This window comes from Parambassis ranga, chromosome 14 (genome assembly GCF_900634625.1).
Source record: "Parambassis ranga chromosome 14, fParRan2.1, whole genome shotgun sequence".
Classification (NCBI taxonomy): domain Eukaryota; kingdom Metazoa; phylum Chordata; class Actinopteri; family Ambassidae; genus Parambassis; species Parambassis ranga.
In genome coordinates this window covers 4,479,940-4,498,771 of record NC_041034.1, presented here as the reverse complement: position 1 = coordinate 4,498,771, position 18,832 = coordinate 4,479,940, and the positions used below count along the sequence as shown (strand labels likewise).

General features: G+C 40.6%; 2 protein-coding genes across 4 annotated transcripts; one reads left to right on the top strand and one right to left on the bottom strand.

Moving 5' to 3' along the window:
• The first annotated feature begins 21 nt into the window (after positions 1-21).
• On the top strand, positions 22-7,653 carry slc37a2 (solute carrier family 37 member 2). The gene is made up of 18 exons (XM_028421561.1): positions 22-592; positions 1,503-1,584; positions 1,993-2,083; positions 2,166-2,244; positions 2,343-2,478; positions 3,568-3,644; positions 4,539-4,705; positions 4,794-4,831; positions 4,906-5,055; positions 5,262-5,352; positions 5,433-5,495; positions 5,590-5,675; positions 5,782-5,830; positions 6,122-6,195; positions 6,295-6,373; positions 6,567-6,664; positions 6,752-6,816; positions 7,363-7,653. Exons 1-18 carry the CDS (start codon positions 534-536, stop codon positions 7,376-7,378), a joined length of 1,500 nt encoding a protein of 499 aa, XP_028277362.1. The 5' UTR covers positions 22-533; the 3' UTR covers positions 7,379-7,653.
• Positions 7,654-8,943: 1,290 nt separating this feature from the next.
• pou2f3 (POU class 2 homeobox 3) lies at positions 8,944-18,436 on the bottom strand. Of its 3 annotated transcripts, none has more exons than XM_028421579.1 (13): positions 18,367-18,436; positions 18,013-18,069; positions 15,315-15,343; positions 13,554-13,655; positions 13,317-13,428; positions 12,943-13,031; positions 12,256-12,432; positions 11,815-11,956; positions 11,532-11,665; positions 10,713-10,877; positions 10,361-10,403; positions 10,107-10,221; positions 8,944-9,756 (listed from the first exon to the last, which is right to left on the bottom strand). In XM_028421579.1, exons 2-13 carry the CDS (start codon positions 18,059-18,061, stop codon positions 9,714-9,716), a joined length of 1,200 nt encoding a protein of 399 aa, XP_028277380.1. In that variant the 5' UTR covers positions 18,062-18,069; positions 18,367-18,436; the 3' UTR covers positions 8,944-9,713. The 3 variants fall into 3 exon arrangements, with proteins under 3 accessions (XP_028277380.1, XP_028277379.1, XP_028277381.1); XM_028421578.1 differs by lacking the exon at positions 18,367-18,436 and adding an exon at positions 18,228-18,296; XM_028421580.1 differs by lacking the exons at positions 15,315-15,343; positions 18,013-18,069; positions 18,367-18,436 and adding an exon at positions 14,798-14,915.
• Between the last annotated feature and the right edge of the window lie 396 nt (positions 18,437-18,832).

The window sequence follows — 18,832 nt, the reverse complement described above, 5'->3', positions numbered from 1 at the left end:
TTTATAAAGCGTTAATAACGTGTCGCTGCTTCCTGTTTGCTCCGTGACGTCAGAGCGGTACATACTGCAGGCACCGAGCTCCGGCTGGAAACTCCTATGGAGGAACGGCAGGAACAATAATAACTCGCATCTATTCATAACCCGGAGCCGTTTTAGACCCTCGTGTGTTTACCGGTCCTCGGAGGGGTAGGCTGGCTGTCCTGGCTGGTGTATATAAACTTAACCGCGCAGCATGGATCACGTCTGGATGTTAACGGAGCGTAATATCCCACCAGGAACCCGGACAGTAACTCTATACCTTTAGCAGCAGCAGCTAGCGCTGGTTTGCTAGCTTAAAGGTCCGTTTATATTCGCTCCTACAACTTGAATTAGCGTCTTTGTTTACTCAGGGTTTAGATCACTGTTGCTTGTGTTATACATCTGTAGTTAGTTAGCTACAAATACGGCTTGAAATTCATACTTTAAGGATTATGACTGGAACCGAGTGCTGAGTTTTTCTGTGTCAAGTGGGACGAGGTTTTTTTTTATTGAAAATGAAGTCTGCCCTGGCTCCCGGCATTCGGCTCATCACGTCTTTTTCTCGGGATAGTTGGTAAGTTTCCACTGTTCTCTGCCTGTTCTCCCACAACCCGGTTACAGACGGAGCAGCTGCCCCGCATGTTAACTATCTCACTGCTGTAAATGATTGACTTAACACATCAATAAACACACATTTTGTGAGTTTGTCTTCGGGTCAGTATACTTACTTTGTATACTTTCCCATCTACAACAAACGTTTAACTCTTTTTTTCTTTCTGTGCCCACCACACCCTCTGTGGGATTCAGCCACAGACTCCCATTAAAAACCAGTTTATATTTAGAGCTCCCTCTTCTTGTCTGCACACATTTGACCTTAACGAGTCGATAATGTCGTTCAGCATTTAAGGAATTTGCCCAGACACGAGTGTTTTTTATTTAAAAAGAAATACCTCTGATTTTACCTCCCATTGCTTGTTGTGTGTTGTTTGGCAATTAACGTGGAAAGAACCGTAATTGGTTCCTTTTTGGGGTCTGCTTTCTCTAATTATCAGCCAGGAAGCTGATACAGGAATAGTCAACATACCGAGGTTACAATAAGAATCTCCATTTCCTCCAGGAAAAACCATTGATCTGTAAGAAAGTAATTCAAAAAATGTATGTACTGTGTAGTAACACACTGTTCACAACAAGGTTTGTTATCAATGAATCCCACAGTGTCACGTTAGGACTCCACACTCATAATCTTTATGCTATGAACTTTAATTTTTGCTGATGTATGTATGTAAAGTTTCATTTAACAAAGCAATGATGTGAAAACACTCAAGTCAAGTCACCCAGACACACGATTGTGTCACAATCATTCCAATTAACAAGTGAAGTGTCACTTCCTAATGATCCTGTTCATTAAGAAGTGTAAAATACTATGAATTTAAGTCTGTATGTTAGGATTAAAGTCGTGCTTTTCTTTCTTTTCTTTTTCACAGGTATCGGGGTTTCATCCTTTTCCTCACCTTCCTCTTCTACACAGCCTATCATCTGTCACGGAAACCTATCAGCATTGTTAAGGTGACTCAGACAGTTCAGTTACTTAGCTGCAATATTGAGGTTTTTGAGGTTCGGTATAAGGTTTCGTAATCAGGAGAAAGACGAGATCAGTGGCCTTACGTATGTGTTATTCTATCCAGCAGAGGAATAAACAAGAAACACTATGTGAAGTTGTTCCTAGAATCCAGACAGCTGCCTTTAATTTAAGAAGGATGTACATGGACGTGATCCAAACGTACTGTTCAGTGCTCATCAGGACATTTGTTATCATAAACGCACGATTCTGACATCTTTAAACCAAACGCCATCATCATGAAGACAACAGAAGAGAACACTGCAGATATCACACACACATGTAGAGGCCATTAAAGACCCAGCTTGTACCGGAGCAGTTGTTTGAGTCTAATCCCTCCTTTCTTTGATCTTCAGAGCGAGCTGCACAGAAACTGCTCCACAGTCATTCGGCCGGCAGACATCAACATAACCAACAATGCTACCTGGTGTGACTGGGCCCCCTTTGGTGAGTCCCTTTGCGCACATTTCAGATACTCGTGTCCTTGATGATACAAAAAGTAACCCTTTTATCTCTGTGTTCTGTCCAGACCAGGACAACTATCAGACGTTGTTTGGAGTCCTGGATAACTGCTTCCTGGTTGCTTATGCTATCGGCATGTTTTTCAGGTGCGTACGTGCTGTGTCTGGCCTTGAGTGTGTGTGTGTGTTTGTGTGTGTGTGTGTGTGTGCTCTAATTGACTCATCATCACTTCTTGTGTTCTCAGTGGGATATTTGGGGAGCGTCTGCCTCTGCGGTACTACCTGAGCTTCGGGATGCTGATGAGTGGGTTGTTCACGTGTCTGTTTGGCCTCGGCTTCTACTGGAACATCCACTCATTAGGGTACTACGCCTTTATCCAGGTAAAGACAAGCTTCTGCACCTCCTTTTGTTTTGATGGGTTGATCTGTTGTGACCAATCTGACAGCAAACAACACACATTCAGCCATTTTTTTTTGTCTAGTTAACATAGTTTATTGACTGGATATGTCAACTACTCCAGGGCTGCATCAACATGAAATTTAACAGATGCTAATAGATGTACTTTGACTGCAATAAAAACAGTTGGTTATAGAGTTCTCATGCCTTTTGGGAAGCAGAAACTGCACACGACAAAACTGCCACAGAGGGCGGAAAAAAAGGAACCAGAGATCAGATGAGTCGCTTCTTGCTGACTAAAGCCATACCAACTCACGTTAGTCAGATTTCCCTCAGCAGTGTCAGAAATTGATGCTTTTCACACATTGGACACACACTCAGTTTTACTATAGTCCTTTGACCAGTAAGAGCCACACCTGGATATGCAGGAGCAAGAAAAAGAGTGCATTTGTGCAGCTCCTAAACTTTTTACACGTGTTTATATGTTTAAAAAAAAAGTTGTCTTTGTTTTTTCTTTATGGGTTTTCAAATGTAGTGAATTCTGCAGTCAACTGAGTGAGTCAGGTGATTGCAATGCTTTCTTTGTAGCTATTAAGTGTCAGATGAGCCTCAAGCTATCACATGAGTCCTGCAGTGAAATTACCAACCACTAGGAAGCTATAAAATACTGGAAAAATCTACAGAACATGTCTTATTTGACCTGAAATATTAAAGTCTAGACCCTGAGAAAGTTTCACGTATGGTCAAGACATCACTGATTTATTCTATTGAGTAACCTTTTTACTCCGTTTACAGGTGTGGTCACTCTGAGCGGGTCAGCACAGAGAGACCTTATTTATCATATCATCCCTATAAAACAGTAGAGCTCTCACAGTGGCTTAGTCAGGCTTTACCCTCACATATCACATGACTCACAGCCACATCATATGACTGCTGAAGTATGTCTGGGCTTGTGTAGGTTTGGTACTGGAATGTTAAGAAGCACAGATCTCCTGACATTCTGGGTGTGTATGTGGGTTCTATGATACAGTTAGTTAACCCAGCCTGGGGTCTTTCTCTGCCTCATTCTGCAGGTGATGAATGGGGTAATGCAGACCACTGGATGGCCAGCTGTGGTGGCTTGCGTCGGCAACTGGTTTGGAAAGGGGAAGTAAGTAGAAGAGTGCAGTCCTGCTGACTGTGCAGCATTAGATGCTGCTTTTTTTTTTATAGCCAGCAGACACATCCACATCTGTCACGTTCCGACCACACAGTGAAACCAAGCTGCGGTACACCAGATCACACGTACCTCATGTATCTGAACTGCCCCTACCCTAAAAAAATGAAACCAGACTGCTTCTTGAAATACCAGCACAGCAGGTACCACAACAGCTGTAAAGAAAAGTCACATATCTGAATGGGTCCCACCCTTTTCAGTGTCTGCAGCTAAGCATTAAGTTTACCTGCACAACAGTCTGGTCAGAGTTCACATAAAATCAAACTATGAATGTTTCAATTACAGAATTATTATTTTATAATAATACTTATAAAACTCTCCTTATATAGAGTTTAAAGGAAAGAGAGAATTCACTAATTTTGCCTCCTCTCGTCCCTGTTAAACTAACTCCAGTCCTAACCCCAGATTTGATCCAGACACACTGGAAAGTCTTTTAATAGGAGATTTTAATTCTGGTTCACACACAGTCGAAGCAGCAGTATCCCTGTCAGCACTGCAGTGACAGACTGAGTGAGAAGGAGAGGTTCAGAAGGTCTTTCCTTCCTGCTGCTGTCAGCAATGAATATTTAGTTCTTGCTGCACTATGTACAGTTTAAATTTACAAACCACTCCTACCGCCACTCATCTGTGCAACATCTGTTAATATGTGATGTTAATTTTAACTCTATTGTGTACTTATTGGTAGTTTTATGTTATACTGTATCTTTTATTTTTATGTTATCTTGTTTTACTTTTTATATCTGCGTGCTGTGAGACAAATAAAGGGTTTCTTAATCTTAATCTTAATAAGGAGAAGTGCTCACTGTCTTTTGTGTTTTAAACTCTCAGGCGTGGGTTCATTATGGGTGTGTGGAACTCCCACACCTCAGTGGGAAACATCCTAGGCTCTCTCATCGCCGGAGTGTTTGTCTCCTCGGAGTGGGGAATGTCCTTCATCGTTCCTGGGCTCATCATCGCCTCCATGGGAATCCTGTGCTTCTTCTTCCTAGTTGAGAGTCAGTTTACAGTTTACAGCATATGTTGTGTTTGGTTGTGGATAAGGTGAAGTTCTTCATGTCTCATTGTGTCTTCTCTGTTCCTCAGAACCTGAAGATGTAAACTGCACTCTTCCTCAGCATCATGTGAGTTATAAAAAAAACACAATTCGTCTCCTAACATGACTGCTAGAGCTCACACGCTTGTGTTTGTGTGTCAGAGTGTTCAGGAGAGCGGTGAGGAGGAGCCTCTCCTGCAGAACTCATCTCATGTCGACCGAACCATCAACGGCGTCATTTCGACCGAGCCTGCAGAGATCGTAGAGGAGAACACTGAGGCTATAAGCTTCTGTGGGGCATTGTCTATACCTGTGAGTTTTACCGTGCTGTTAATGTGTGATGATGAATGACTGGTGTAACCAAACACTTAATGAGAACTTTGCTGTTACTGGTACTGAAACATACACAGTTCTGTTTGTGTCACGCCAAACTGGGAAAGATTTTCCTCCGAGCGTCTCAGAGGAGGACCTTTTGAGATGCTGAAGCTGGTTTTCATGGTGTTTTCTGTGTGATGCAGGGAGTGGTGGAGTTCTCTCTCTGTCTGCTGTTCGCCAAGCTGGTCAGCTACACCTTCCTGTACTGGCTTCCTCTCTACATCTCTAATGTTGGTCAGTAGTTACACCCATGATTTTCACATATAATGTGGTCTTGGAAGTCATTATAAATAAAGTTACATGTTTATTTTCAGCACACTTCGAGGCAAAAGAGGCAGGAGACATGTCAACACTGTTCGATGTAGGAGGAATCCTGGGTACGCTGTCAGCCTTCACATGACACATGGCTTTATTTTGCAGAAATCTGCTTTCAAACATTAAAAAGATGATTTTCTGTTCTGTGGGTTACAGGGGGCATTATGGCAGGCGTGGTGTCTGACTACACGGGTGGAAGAGCATCAACGTGCTGCGTCATGTTGGTCGCTGCTGCCCCTATGGTGAGTGCTATCTGATATCTCAAAGTATTAATAACTCCAAACACTTGGATTAGTTTAAAGCTGGATAATAAGTTGATGTCTGATGATTGTTGTGCTCTTTTTCCAGCTTTTCCTGTATAACTACATAGGACAAAGGAGTCTTGGGACCACAATAGGTGAGACTTTGTTACTACATGCATTTATTAGCATGTTTACTCAGGTCAAATGCCGAATTATAGATTATATAGATATTATAGATTAACCTATAGCTAAACTGCATTAACATACCAATGCAACTTAAGCTCAAACTAGGTCAACTAGGAGAGGATATTTACAAAATGTATCTTAAGTAACAGCAAAGAAGCTTTTTTTTAATCCCCAGGTTTAAATTAAATTATAGATTATATATATAGATTTCATCCAGAGGAGTAGATGCAACCTTTACTTGTGTTTTTTTTTATCTACAGGTATGCTGTTGTTGTGTGGAGGCCTCGTAAACGGACCGTACGCCCTCATTACCACTGCTGTGTCTGCTGACCTGGTAAGGCCTGAAGCATCATGGGAAATCCTCTGCTTTATGTCGCTGTCGCTTTATTACACCTTCGAAATTAAATGTGCTGCTGCGTTTGTGTCACAACAGGGCACCCATGAAAGTCTGAGAGGAAACTCCAGGGCTTTGTCAACAGTGACTGCAATTATTGATGGGACAGGATCAATAGGTGTGTATGGACATTTGAACCCCCATTGTTTTTTGGTCCCGAGCTCTAGAAATCAGCACAAACTAAGCAGATTAACTAACGACATATGGCAAATAGTAATCCATCTAAGAAATAGCATTAAAAATGTGTCTTGAGGGAAAATGCTGCTTCTAAACAAAGACTCACCAGCAGTGTTTCCCCCGTGTTTCTGCAGGAGCTGCTCTGGGCCCTCTGTTGGCCGGTCTGATCTCACCTACAGGCTGGAATAACGTTTTCTACATGCTCATCTGTGCTGATGTCTTAGCCTGCCTGGTCAGAAACACACAATCTGCACAATGACAGTCTCCTACATTAAAGTGAATTTCCTTGATAGTGACTGACATATTGTTTATTTTCCAGTTTTTGTCCAGGCTTGTTTATAAGGAAGTTCTTGGATGGTGTGGTTGCACCCGCCGAGTCAGAGGGTCAGTATCATCACCACCATGTGTTTACCTTTTTCTTCCATCTCTTCTTTTAAAGCATATGTTTCAGAAACTCACTAAATATAATGAATCATTGCAAAAGCTACTCAGATTGTTGAAGCCTTTAGAAGTACAAGAGGGTGGGGTTTGGGACCTGTGCTGCAACCAGCCACCAGGGGACAATCAAAATACTCCTGGCTTGTAAGGCTGTCATGGCATTTGCTCTTATACACACTATAAATTAAGCATTAAAATATACTTGGCATTATACTAGTCTAATGCCTGTGAGTAAAAAACATGTGTAGGGAGCAGGAAGGTGTTAGCTTAGCTTAGCATTAAGTCTGGAAGCAGGTGACACTAGCACCCTCTGACCATTTTCCTTGATTTAATCAATTCAAAAACAGAAATATATATCATTTATGGTTTACTGCTTTTAGTCTGTCTGTTAGGCTAAACCGTTTTCAGACATCTGCAAATGGTGAGCAACATCTGTGATGCTTTTTTATGCGTTTTTGTCGTTTAAACAACTTTTTAACTGTTGTTTTGCAGGTTTAAAGAAATCTGAAATACACTCAGAAAACTGCACACAAACAAGGGAATCAATACCACATCTGTACTCTTTGCACAGTGGACGACCTCATTCTATTTTCACTGGGTGGAAACCAAGCCGTCAGTGGAATATTCCAATGCACTATCACTATGATCGAAGCCTTCTTAATGAGAAATGTGTCTTTTATGAGAGTTATGAGACTGTTTTTTTTATGACCAATCTGCTCATTCTTATCTTTGTGTGTGTGTTTTTATTTTTATTCTTTTATCATTAAAATGTTTACACTGTGATTTTCTTACCTTGGTCTTATTTCACTTATCTCACATATTTCAGGCTGACAATATTTCAGTCAGTACAACCCGATTGCTCCACATTGTTGGTCATCCAAAGTTCAACTTTGCTTGAACTTTGACTTCTGGCTTAGCTGGTCTTTTGCTCCAGCATTGTTGACAAAGAGTTTTTTTTTATTCCAATAACTGAAGCAAAAGAAAGGAAAAGTGCGGCCTGACAATCTGATCAGTATGATCTGTGGCATAGTGGGGAAAGTTAGAGCAGATTGATAAGCAGCCCTCATAATGTGGATTTTATTTTAAGAGAAAACCCGTGACAGACCAGGCCACAGTCTGTGTAATGAGTAAATAATAATTAAGCGGATAAACCAAATGATTCAGCAGTTTCCTTTTTAAGCCTTCACTGTGTAGCTTCAGTTACATTACATGTAAACATCACCTGAAAAAAGGGGGAGGGTGATTTACTGTTTTCTCTAAACAGCTGAGTTTACAGTAGACACTCAAGAAAAGTTCCAACAAATAAACTTCCAACTAATAAACTAATTTGAAGTCTGAGAGGCAGATATACGAGTGTCTGTGTTAAACTGGAAAGAGGAAACAGAAATGTGAAATGAGTCCAGCAGGGGGCAGCACTTACATGTTTAAAGTCTAGTGACAGATTCCACTGTTTATCTGAGTGCCAATCATTAGGCTCCACAGTCCCAAACCTTTCTGTATAAACCTCACCAGTACACACTGAATACGTTTCCATCACTGGCTGAAAATAAGCCCCAAGAAATGCTGTTTAAGAAACTACAATACACAGCTGGTGACATGTGTCCATGAGCTGTAGTATTGTTGCTTATTAACAGGTTCATCTTTTCTGTTTACAGCTGTTAAAGCAGTAATTGGTGCAGGTGGAGACATTTCACTGTACGTCTGAACAAAAGGGCCCAACCCCGGCTTCAAGCAAGGTAACAGAGAGACGTTTGGATTCTTTATGGAGCTTTTATATCATTGTGTTGAGTTGGTGGTACAGCACATAAAAAACTAGATTTTTTTCTCATTTTTTAAAATTCTGTTTAGGTGCCGAAAGTAATTTCTTAAACTGTATAAACCTAAAAAAAAGGGGTCGGACAAGATGTCATAACAACTAGTTTGTTTAAAATATACTGAGACCTTACATGACTTGCGTCAAAAATGTACAAGAGATTTATTTAAAACCCTGCTAGTGTGTGTACTGATGACTGAATAGGCAACAAACTGAGTGATACAATAAACAAGACGATAAACAAGTTTCAGATCCTGCTTTATCAAAGTTTTATTTACAGATTGGTTCTGTTTCTGAAGATGTACACATCATTATAATGTTGTAGTGTAACAAAGGTCTGAGGTCTGTAAACATTGCTTAAATAAGTCAAGTAAGGTCAAACTGGTGTTTACATCCAAATAAATCACGTTTTTATCTCTTTGTTTTGCTATTTGCAAAAGTTATGTCTGTGTAGTAATCTGATTACCTTAGAGAGTCATCATAACTGGTTATGTGATAAAAAATAAGAAGTTAAAGGACCACATCGTAGGTTTTGTAACAAATATTGACAGCAGCTTGCTGCATATTGGTAAGATTGGACAGCACGACACGATCGTATCAAATTCACTTAAACAGATCTAACTATAATAACAATTCAAAAACATACAATAACAGCAACACCTGAGGTCTTTGCACCCCAGTATATAAACATGGCATAAAGTACAGCTCAGCACACACCGAATCTGGACCTGAATCCTTCAACATTCATTGGCAGTTAAAGCCAGAAGCATTTATGTTGTGTGTGTGTGTTTTTCAGTGTGTTCCTGATCTTTGGAAGAGAATAAAGAGTCACATGGCTACAAATCAAACAGCTGGAGGTTGTTTGATTGCCTGAGTGAGTGATGATCTGGGTGTTGACAGCAGTCCTCGGGTTGTGCTGCTGCTTTGTCTCATGTGTCCCTTTGAGTTTTGTGTGATGTAACAGTGTGTTGTTTCGTCCGTCTTCAGTGTGCTTCCTTCTCAAACAAAAGTACGATACAGTCCATAAATATCAGTGATGATATGCAGCAGGATTCCATGTGCGGTACCAGGACCTGAAGGATCGAGAGATGGGGGATCACAGGATTATTATCCTGCTATGTTTACTAATGAATGATGAACAATGTGATAACTTATTACTGATTAGTTCAATAACTCGAAAATACATCTTATCATCTGTCTTGCAAAGAGGATTGATTGTGACTATGATGAATATATGATACATATGAGGCTACCCTAAATAGCGAATTAGCTTAGCTTAACTTCCACATTGGTTGCTAGGCAACATCCCGTCTCCATGTATAAGACCAAAAACAAGAACTGATCATCTTTTTTTCTCATTTTAAATGTGTGTCGTTCACAGGTATGAGAGGAAAACAGGGGTGTGGATGAAACTGTTTCTCACCCCGGTGTGCTGTAGGAAGCTGGGTTGACCTGAGACGTTAGAGAGGCAGAGGCCACAGACAGACCGTTGGGAGAGGCTTCACGACTCACACTGTTTGGGGAGGAATTTGATGAAACTGCAAAGCAAAGGTCAACACATTACACACATTCCAAAACCCCACACACACTGATCACTCACAGCACTGACATACCAAAAAAAAATGTATAAAATACAATACAAAGATTTCACAGCATCAACAGCTGAAGAGTACTTGCCTCCACCTGAAGCCAGAGGACTGTAGGACCTGGATGTTGAGGCCTGAAACAGTATGAAAATCAATTATCAAAATGTAAAGCTGTATATTTTGTTTCCATCCATTCATCATCTGAATCCGCCTACACTGCAGGGCTAACCCCAGCCATCTACGGGTGATACACAAGACAAGAAACCCACGCAGGCAAAGGGAGACCGTGCAAACTCCACACAGAAAGGCCCCAGTCAGAATCACCAGGAACCAGGAACCTGCCTGCTATGAAGCGACGGTGCTAACCACTGCACCACTGTGCCGCCCACTTGGTTTCCACAACCACAATTTTATTGAATGCATGAGAGGATAGAATAACTAACCATTCTGGAGTTGTAGCTGTGAGATTTGACTGGTAAACTAGCCACGGGGCAGTAGATCCTCTTCTCCTTCTGACGACGATTACAAAACCAAACTCGAACCACCTCCTTCTCCATGGAGAGCTGCTCTGAGATCAGGGTTATCTCTTCAGAGTTGGGTTTAGGATTCTAATTAAAAAAAAACATGCTGATGATTTCCTTCTTGAGTATATTTACTATCCTGTCACTGTAAGTGGGAGCAGACACACACAGGGAATGATACAGGAAAAGACAGCTGGTGCTGTTATTTGGGATATTACTGGTACTGTATATGTACAGTGCATAAACAGCCTCATTATATGCACAGTAGTATAACTATCATTAGCATGCTAACATCTGCTAATGCTACAGCTGTACCTGATGGGAAAAAAAAGGTTAAAAACCAAATTTCTTAATATGTTGACAGTATTACGTTATTGAGTTACCATCCGTATTTAAATTTGATTTTGAACTGCGAAATAATTTAAACAAAAGTCTTAAGTACGGAAGCCTGGCTTATATGACAGTACAACGCAGTAGCAAGCTAAATGCTAAAGGAAGTATGCTAACATGATGCTTCTTAGCATGCTAACAGTTGCTAATTAGCATAAACAAAAAGTAGCTGCTGCTTCTGAGTATGAGTATATTATCAATTTTGCAGGCTTTGTAGTTGGAATTAAAGTATTTGCCAAATATTTTATGTCAGAAATATACAAGATAATAAGTAATTCCATTTTTTTTCTAATATCTGACATTATTCAGATGTTATAATTCGGGTATAACAACAGGTATAATCAATCTTACATCGAGGAAACGTTTCTCCAGAGTCATCTTGATGTTCGTTTCGATGCTTGTCCTCTTTTTTCGTTTGCGTCCGTATCCCTCCATCAGTGGCGGCAGAGAGGTGGTGCTGCTCATGGAGTCAGAAGGTGAGTTCTCTAAGATCAAAACAAACACCAAACTGTATTAAATATCCATCCATAAATGTCTCATCTGTTGTGTCATAAGTAAACTGCACATATCTCTTAATTTATTCTGCAGCTAGCCTTTAACTTGACATAAAATACTAATAATACTTGTCTTGTACCTGCATCACTCAGCCATTTCTCCAGCAGAGGTTTGAGCTTGCACATGTTTTTAAAGCTGAGGTTGAGAGCCTCAAATCGAGAGATGGTGGTCTGACTGAAATCATTGCCGTACAGCTTTCCCATTGCAAGACCCACATCTCCCTGCAATAAAACACAAACTCAGCATCATCCATCCAACTTTTATCTTCTGCCTCTTCTGCAAAAAGCCACACTGCTTGTTCAGAGCTGGACCAATTGTGCTACTTATGTAAATGTAGTTTTAAGTCGAAAGGTAAAATACTCTGAATGTGTGTGTAGTTTGAAGTCACATTTGAATCGAATTTGAATGACTCCAAATCAAAAGAAAATAAACATGGGCTCAGTCATAGTACAAAGCTTATGGGGGAAAAAATGTTTTCAAGGCGTTCCATGGGAAAACATGCCGTGCTCTTCTTCATCACCTGAGTAAAGCCCAGTTTGATGCGCCTCTGTTTGAATGCTTTGGCAAACTGCTCCAGCTCCTCCAGGTCACTGGGTTCCTCCTGAGGTGGCACTGACATGTGTTTGGGCATCTGCAGGTGGGTCATGTCCATGTGGTTCTCCATGGATGGTCCCACCAGACCAGAGCGGTTCATTGCCTGGATCAGTGAAAACATCAGAGAGAGAGAGAGAGCTCTTAAAAGACGTCTGTCACACTGTCACATTTTTATAATTGCAGCCTGTTCTTCTGAGACATGTCTGTCCTGACATAACCTTTGTTTGCCATGCAAAGAAGTAAAATTGTGTCTTTAGTACTGCAACTGGACTTACTTGTAGAGTCAAAGTCAGTCCAAGCTGATGCATAAGGAGACTGATTTGACTCTGTACTGTTGGTTCAATAGTCAAATATTTGATATAATTGATATATCAATTTTTCAACAACACCATTAAATCTCTTTTAGCTCTGTTTTGAGCCACTCTTATCAACCAACAACTGTTTTCTGTTTTCTTTTATGGTAACTGATGAACTCAAACCTCCATCAAATGTTTTTCTGACCTAAACTGCTGTTTATTTGCTTATCAAATGTGCTTTTTGTATTTCCTTCTTCAGAAATACAGCATGAATGTAGCAGATTATTGGGAAATAAGAGAGTTTGACTGGACTTTACCTGTGGAGTCAGAGCCAGCCCAGGTTGATGCTGAAGAAGACTAGTTTGACTTTGGCTAGGGAGGGACAGCAGGTTCTGTGGAAGAAGTGCTGCAAAACAAACAGAAAAAACTACGGTAGTACCATTTGCAGCCTTTATTCTACATTCAAGTCTTGTTGTTGTATCTAGAAAAAGGAACAATTCACACAAAACCTGTTAAATCAACAAACCTTAGCTTTAGACTTCTTAGGGCTATTTGTGGTGGCGTGGGTGGGTTTGTGCTGACCTGATCTAACAAGTTACTAAATAAAGAAACGTTTTAAATGTCTAAACCGCCACTCCTCGTCTTCTGACTGTTCTGACAGGTCTTTAGAAGAAGAGTCTGAAACCTGTACCTTGGTGGCTGGAGGGACTCTGTGAGAGCAGGAAAGGGGACGGAGATGACACGGAGAGGTGTGACGGGGGCATCAGAACCAGCTGCTGCATGGTGTGGAGAGAAGTGAGCTCCTGCAGCAGGACCAGAACAGATGTGAGGAGAAAAGCTCCGTTATCACAAATTAAAAATGTTTTTCGTTGATTAAATAATTCCAGGTATTATCTAACATTGTTACTGAGTCAGCTGTGTGTCTCACCCCGGCTAGCTGACCTCCGTGCACAGGAGAGCTCTGTGTCAGGTGACATGTCTTCAGTGTGGCGACTGAGTGAGGTGAGTCATTGATGTCTTCTGTCTTTATCTGAGACACAATCACACAATATGAAGTCAGGTCCATGAAAGAGGAAATGATCTGTTATATAGAGCAGCGAGGATGTTGGAGGTCTGAGTCGACTGGGAGTCGACACAGAGCATCAGACAACAGACACACGGCGCGTCGTGTCAGGACCAGTTTGGTCACTATACTTGATACAAAGAGTGATACAGACTCTCTCCCTCGCTTTGGGCAAGCCGGTATGCAAATAACCCTCCCCCACACTCCCCCACAGACAAACCCCTGAAAGCCATGGCACTTCCTGAAAGCTCAGAATAACAGTGAATAAAATTGTATCCTCTGCCAACGAGAATATTTGAAGAAGTGTCCAAATAGCTGAAAACTATTCGATTTGTTTAACAAGAGATAGATGTGTTGACATCTTGTGGGTTGAGCAGGTACTTTATCCTGAGGATGTTAGCAGTTGAGTTCATGTCTTAAGGTGAAAGTACACTCAGCACCATCCACATGGCTGTGGGATATTTATATTAAAATGAGCTGTGCCCTCCAGTCTGTCAAAGGGAGACAGAAACTGAAAACCAACAATGAGACGTCTGTGTCATTCTGTGTCATACAAGTCTTTTAAATTCTATAAAAATACATCTCATTAAATATTATTGCCTAAAAGCTCCAGCATCCAGCACCCGCTTTACAGAGACAGTGAGCCTTTTGATGTGTTAGAAACTGTTCATGTTATTACGTCGGAGAAGGGACTATCTCTCCACATTTCCACCAAAAAACTGTCTCAACTTTCCAAGGAACTAAATATCCTCAGATCCTGTATTATCTTATCGTTAGACTGTGAACTAAAGTCCCGCGAAGATTAGGCAAATCAGTCGGATGATGTTTCAGATCCGGCGGTCATTCTCGCCCGTAGCGATACTAAACATTGATTAAGTGCCGTCTGAAGGCTTCTTCTGTAATTTTAGGATGTTACAAAATAAGAAAAAACTTCATCAGCACCGGAGGAAACGAACAACAGTTTTATAAAAGTGGTGCAAGTATGCTTGGACTCAACTCTAGAAACTCAGTGTTTGTGGTTAAAGGGGTCGCCTTAAGAAACAGGCATCTTTAAGGAATTGCTATTGAATGAATCATCATCAGTCACCATCTGTTATTAGTAAAGTTACCAATCGAGTCCACTTTGTAGATCTCATAAGAATCCAGCTGCCTCACACAGTAATCGTCTCTGATGTAGAATCTTGATGTACTGCTTTATCTTCACTCACTGTTAACCACTACTATCATTTTCACTTTCTGCTTCTCCTCCATTTCCTCCTCTGTAGTGACACCACACCACTATTAATCTACCCCCCAAAAACAGTGACTATAAATGTTTAGATACACGCTGTCTTGGACTTTTTAAAGGTTGAGTTCAGTCTGTGCGGACCACACAGTCTCCACAGTCATGTAGCCGCTGTAGAGGGACGGTGTGCCAACATGTTAAACAGGGAATCTGATCTTTTTTTCCCACGTTTTAGCCACTACACTTGAAATAAACATTGGTGCGTGCGTGCGTGCAGGCTAACAGGAAAGTGTTACTGTTGCTAAACAAAGCTTTCCAAGTCATCCTGCTGATGACAGAGGAGCCATTCATGCAGTCCTGATTCATGGAAATAGAAGTGACACAGTTACTGTGTTTCTTACCTGTCGATTGAAGTCGATTCCGTTTCTCTCTGGATGTAAAAGAGAAAAAGATTTAAGACGTTCACATCATATTACATCAGGTTTATTACAGAGCATTTTACTACAGCAAATCAAAACATAACTGCAAAATGGGGTCTACAAAACACAACACTTTAAGGAATTGTTTATCATTATTATGGTTAATGGCTCTTAATTCTAATGATCCTGATTTAAAATGGTTAAAGGCAGACAAAAACACCCAGACTTACAGTTACATAAATAGAAATAATTAAATAAATAAATAAATAAATGACTATATATAAAAATCCTGCCATATCCCGCCATTCATTTATCAATAAATGAAAAGTGCCTATTATTTTTTGTAATATTAGACAAGCATTTATTTAACTTTGAGGTTTTCCAAGCAAAAGTCAAGAAAAGATTCACAAAATACAAATGAAATTTAAGAACTTTTTTTTTTTCTGACTGTATTTGAACATTGTCCAGTTTGTTTACAGTTGTTTTGTTACTGAAAACTTTCAGTATCCTGCAGGATTGATCACACAGACATACGTTTATTCAAAAACAAACTTCTGACAAGTCTTTTCAAGAGGAGTTAGTGTTTGTAGAGAGGACGGAGAGAGCGCGCAGACCAGAGTACAAAGGTGTGCTGGATAAGCTCGCATCATTTGAATGTCAAATTGGTTCTTTTGGGCTGTGTGTGTGTGAGAGAGAGAGAGCGAGAGAGAGAGAGAGAGAGAGCGCTGCTGGAGACACACAATGCAAATACACCTATAACCCCTTCTACCATGTTCCCCTCCCCCCCCCACAGCCATGCCAGCTTCACAGCCAAGCTTCCAGTATGGAAATGACCAATACATGCAAATCAGCTCTGAGTGCAGGAAGCCTGTGTCATCACACACACACACAGTATAGAAACGATGCTTTCACACCAGTGCATAGACACAAACTGTCAGTGGCTGCACTGTAAAGAACGCATTATTTAATGTTTTACCTCTGCTCAACCTAAATTGATATAAAAGTAGAAGCCAGTTGAATAAATATAAACTTTACTGTGTTGAGCTCAATATTTGACTTTGTGTCTTAAGGGCTATGACATTTCACAGAAGTGGTGACCTAATTCCACCCTATACCATAAAGAAATACACCGGCTAATTATCACAGCATTCACTTATATTTTCCCCTCTTCCACTCTGTCAGTGTACATGTGTTCTTTTGAGGAGTACTATGGCAGCAGGCTGAAACAAAATCCAGTCTAATATAATGATTGGTCAGTTTGTGTTTTATTAAATTTAAATTTATCCAAAAGGAGTCGTTTTGAAGGCTTCTTCTTACACATTTCGTCTCACACAATTTCCTAAAAATCTCTTCTAAATACTACTCTGCACAAAAACCTGTGTGTCACAAAGCAACAATAATGATGTTTAAAGCTAAATAAACTTAGCACCATCTGAACTCGCAGCACTTCAGGTATTGACTGTTCACCACACTGGCCTGTGGATACAAACCACAGCATCTGATGTCAAATCCTTTAAAAAAGGCTGAAGGTGTAGGCATGCCTCTCTAAATGTGTGATAGCATAAAGACATAAAGCTCAGGTCCTCCTGAGATAACAATCACAAAATACTCCCAACAGATGGAGACTTAGTTTACACAGGTATCTGTCCATGCAGATGTGTACATGTGGTTTTATTTGTTTAGGATTCTCTCTGAGATTTCTGTCTGCACACAGAAACAATGAAGGCAAAGGCAGTTTCCTTCCCATGTTGGGACTGCATTGTTGACTCAGATTTGTGACTTTACTGTTGTGCACTTACAGATTAAGAAACCTTTATTAAGATTAAGAAACCTTTATTAGTCCCACAATGGGGAAATTGCAGATTACTGTGTGTGTGAGCCTGGGTGTATGTCTTTGTTTAAAAGTCACACACTGACCACACTAAAAACCTCTAATGGTCTAATAATCTGAACATATACAACCTACCAACTGTAGACGCCAAACAGATTTTATTAACCAGCCTTTTAAAAACCACTGATGATCATCATCATCATATTTTGACAGAACAAGTCGCTTTAAAAATTCAAACAATATGCACTTCATGAAACCAATCACTTCTCTCACAGAACAATTGTCTAAACAAAAGTTCCACTTTTTTTTGTTGCTGGTTCCTGGTTTGGTTGTTTTGTGGCGGCTTGCTGTCCTCTGCCTTTGGGCAGCCAGTATTTCTCAGCAAACAGCCTCAGGTGCATCCTGGTGCAGCGACCAACTGCCACTGTATCCACAGACATGCACACACGCGCGCTCACTTGCTCACACGAACATAAACACACACAAGGCTTTCTACAGAGTAAGAGCAGCTTGTTTCAGGTTTCACTACATCAAACAGTGAAAGCCTAAAGTAAACAATAATTTAAACTAAATGGTCAGATTAAAAATATGCTTTAAAAAATTTAAAAAATGTCAATGGATTATCTGGGACACACAAATATCCTTTCAGAAAATCCAGACAATTGTATAGTTGTGCAGAGTTTGTGCTCAGGTCCCAAAAAGTTAATAATAATAATAATAATAATAACGTCCTCTCACAGTCAGAAGACTTTAGAGAAATAAAAGAAGTCACGTCTGTTGAACTTGGCTGTTTGTTAAGATGATTCAGCCGTGTTTACATGCGCCATGAGGGAACCGAAATGTTCTTACCTGCCTGTTCAGCTGGAACCTCCGAATGCTCCACCGTGTCTGCGCTCATCTTAATATCTGTAATGATAAATATAGCTGATTTTCCTACAGGATTGTAACTTTACCAGGACAATGAAGCACTCAGGCCACCCAGGAAAATGAACTTGAGTTTATTCTAATGTGCCCTCCCAGGCACAAACCACCACCACCACACAAACTCTGTGTGTGATCCCTACTTGTAATATTCATAAGATATTCCCATAAAGTGTCGCAGACAGCTACATGTGGTCTAAATCCCTCAGCACAGAAGGTCTGAGCAAAGTGTGCGAAAATATGAAAGAGTCTCGATGAGTTTGTGTTGTAGGAGGGACTCACCTCAGGTAAACACTTTGTGCTGCTCTAGCTTCGGCCTCGCTCTCTCTCTCTCTCCCTCCCTCTCTTTCTCCTTGATAATTTAAAATGAAGCAAGTGTTGGGATGAAAAGTTTTTGAAATCCACAGCTGCTCATCGGCATTTTCCTAAGTGGAGAAGCGTTCACGTCTGCAGAACACCCTGCACTGCCTGATAGGGTGATTTGCATATGCCTCTGTGTGTCCTATCCAGCTTCAGACTGTTTGCATAAAACAACAATGGGATTACTGCAAATTTACAGCATGCGTGTGTATGTCTCTGGGAGTGTGTGTCCATACAAAAAGAAATGGAGTCGTTGTCAGGGTGCGTTGCATAACGAGACAATATTTGTATTATTTATGTCTGCTGTGGTAACTCAGTGATGAGAAAAAAAAATGGCATTTTGATAAATGTGGTATTGCCGATTTTCTTATATTAATAATTAACGTCT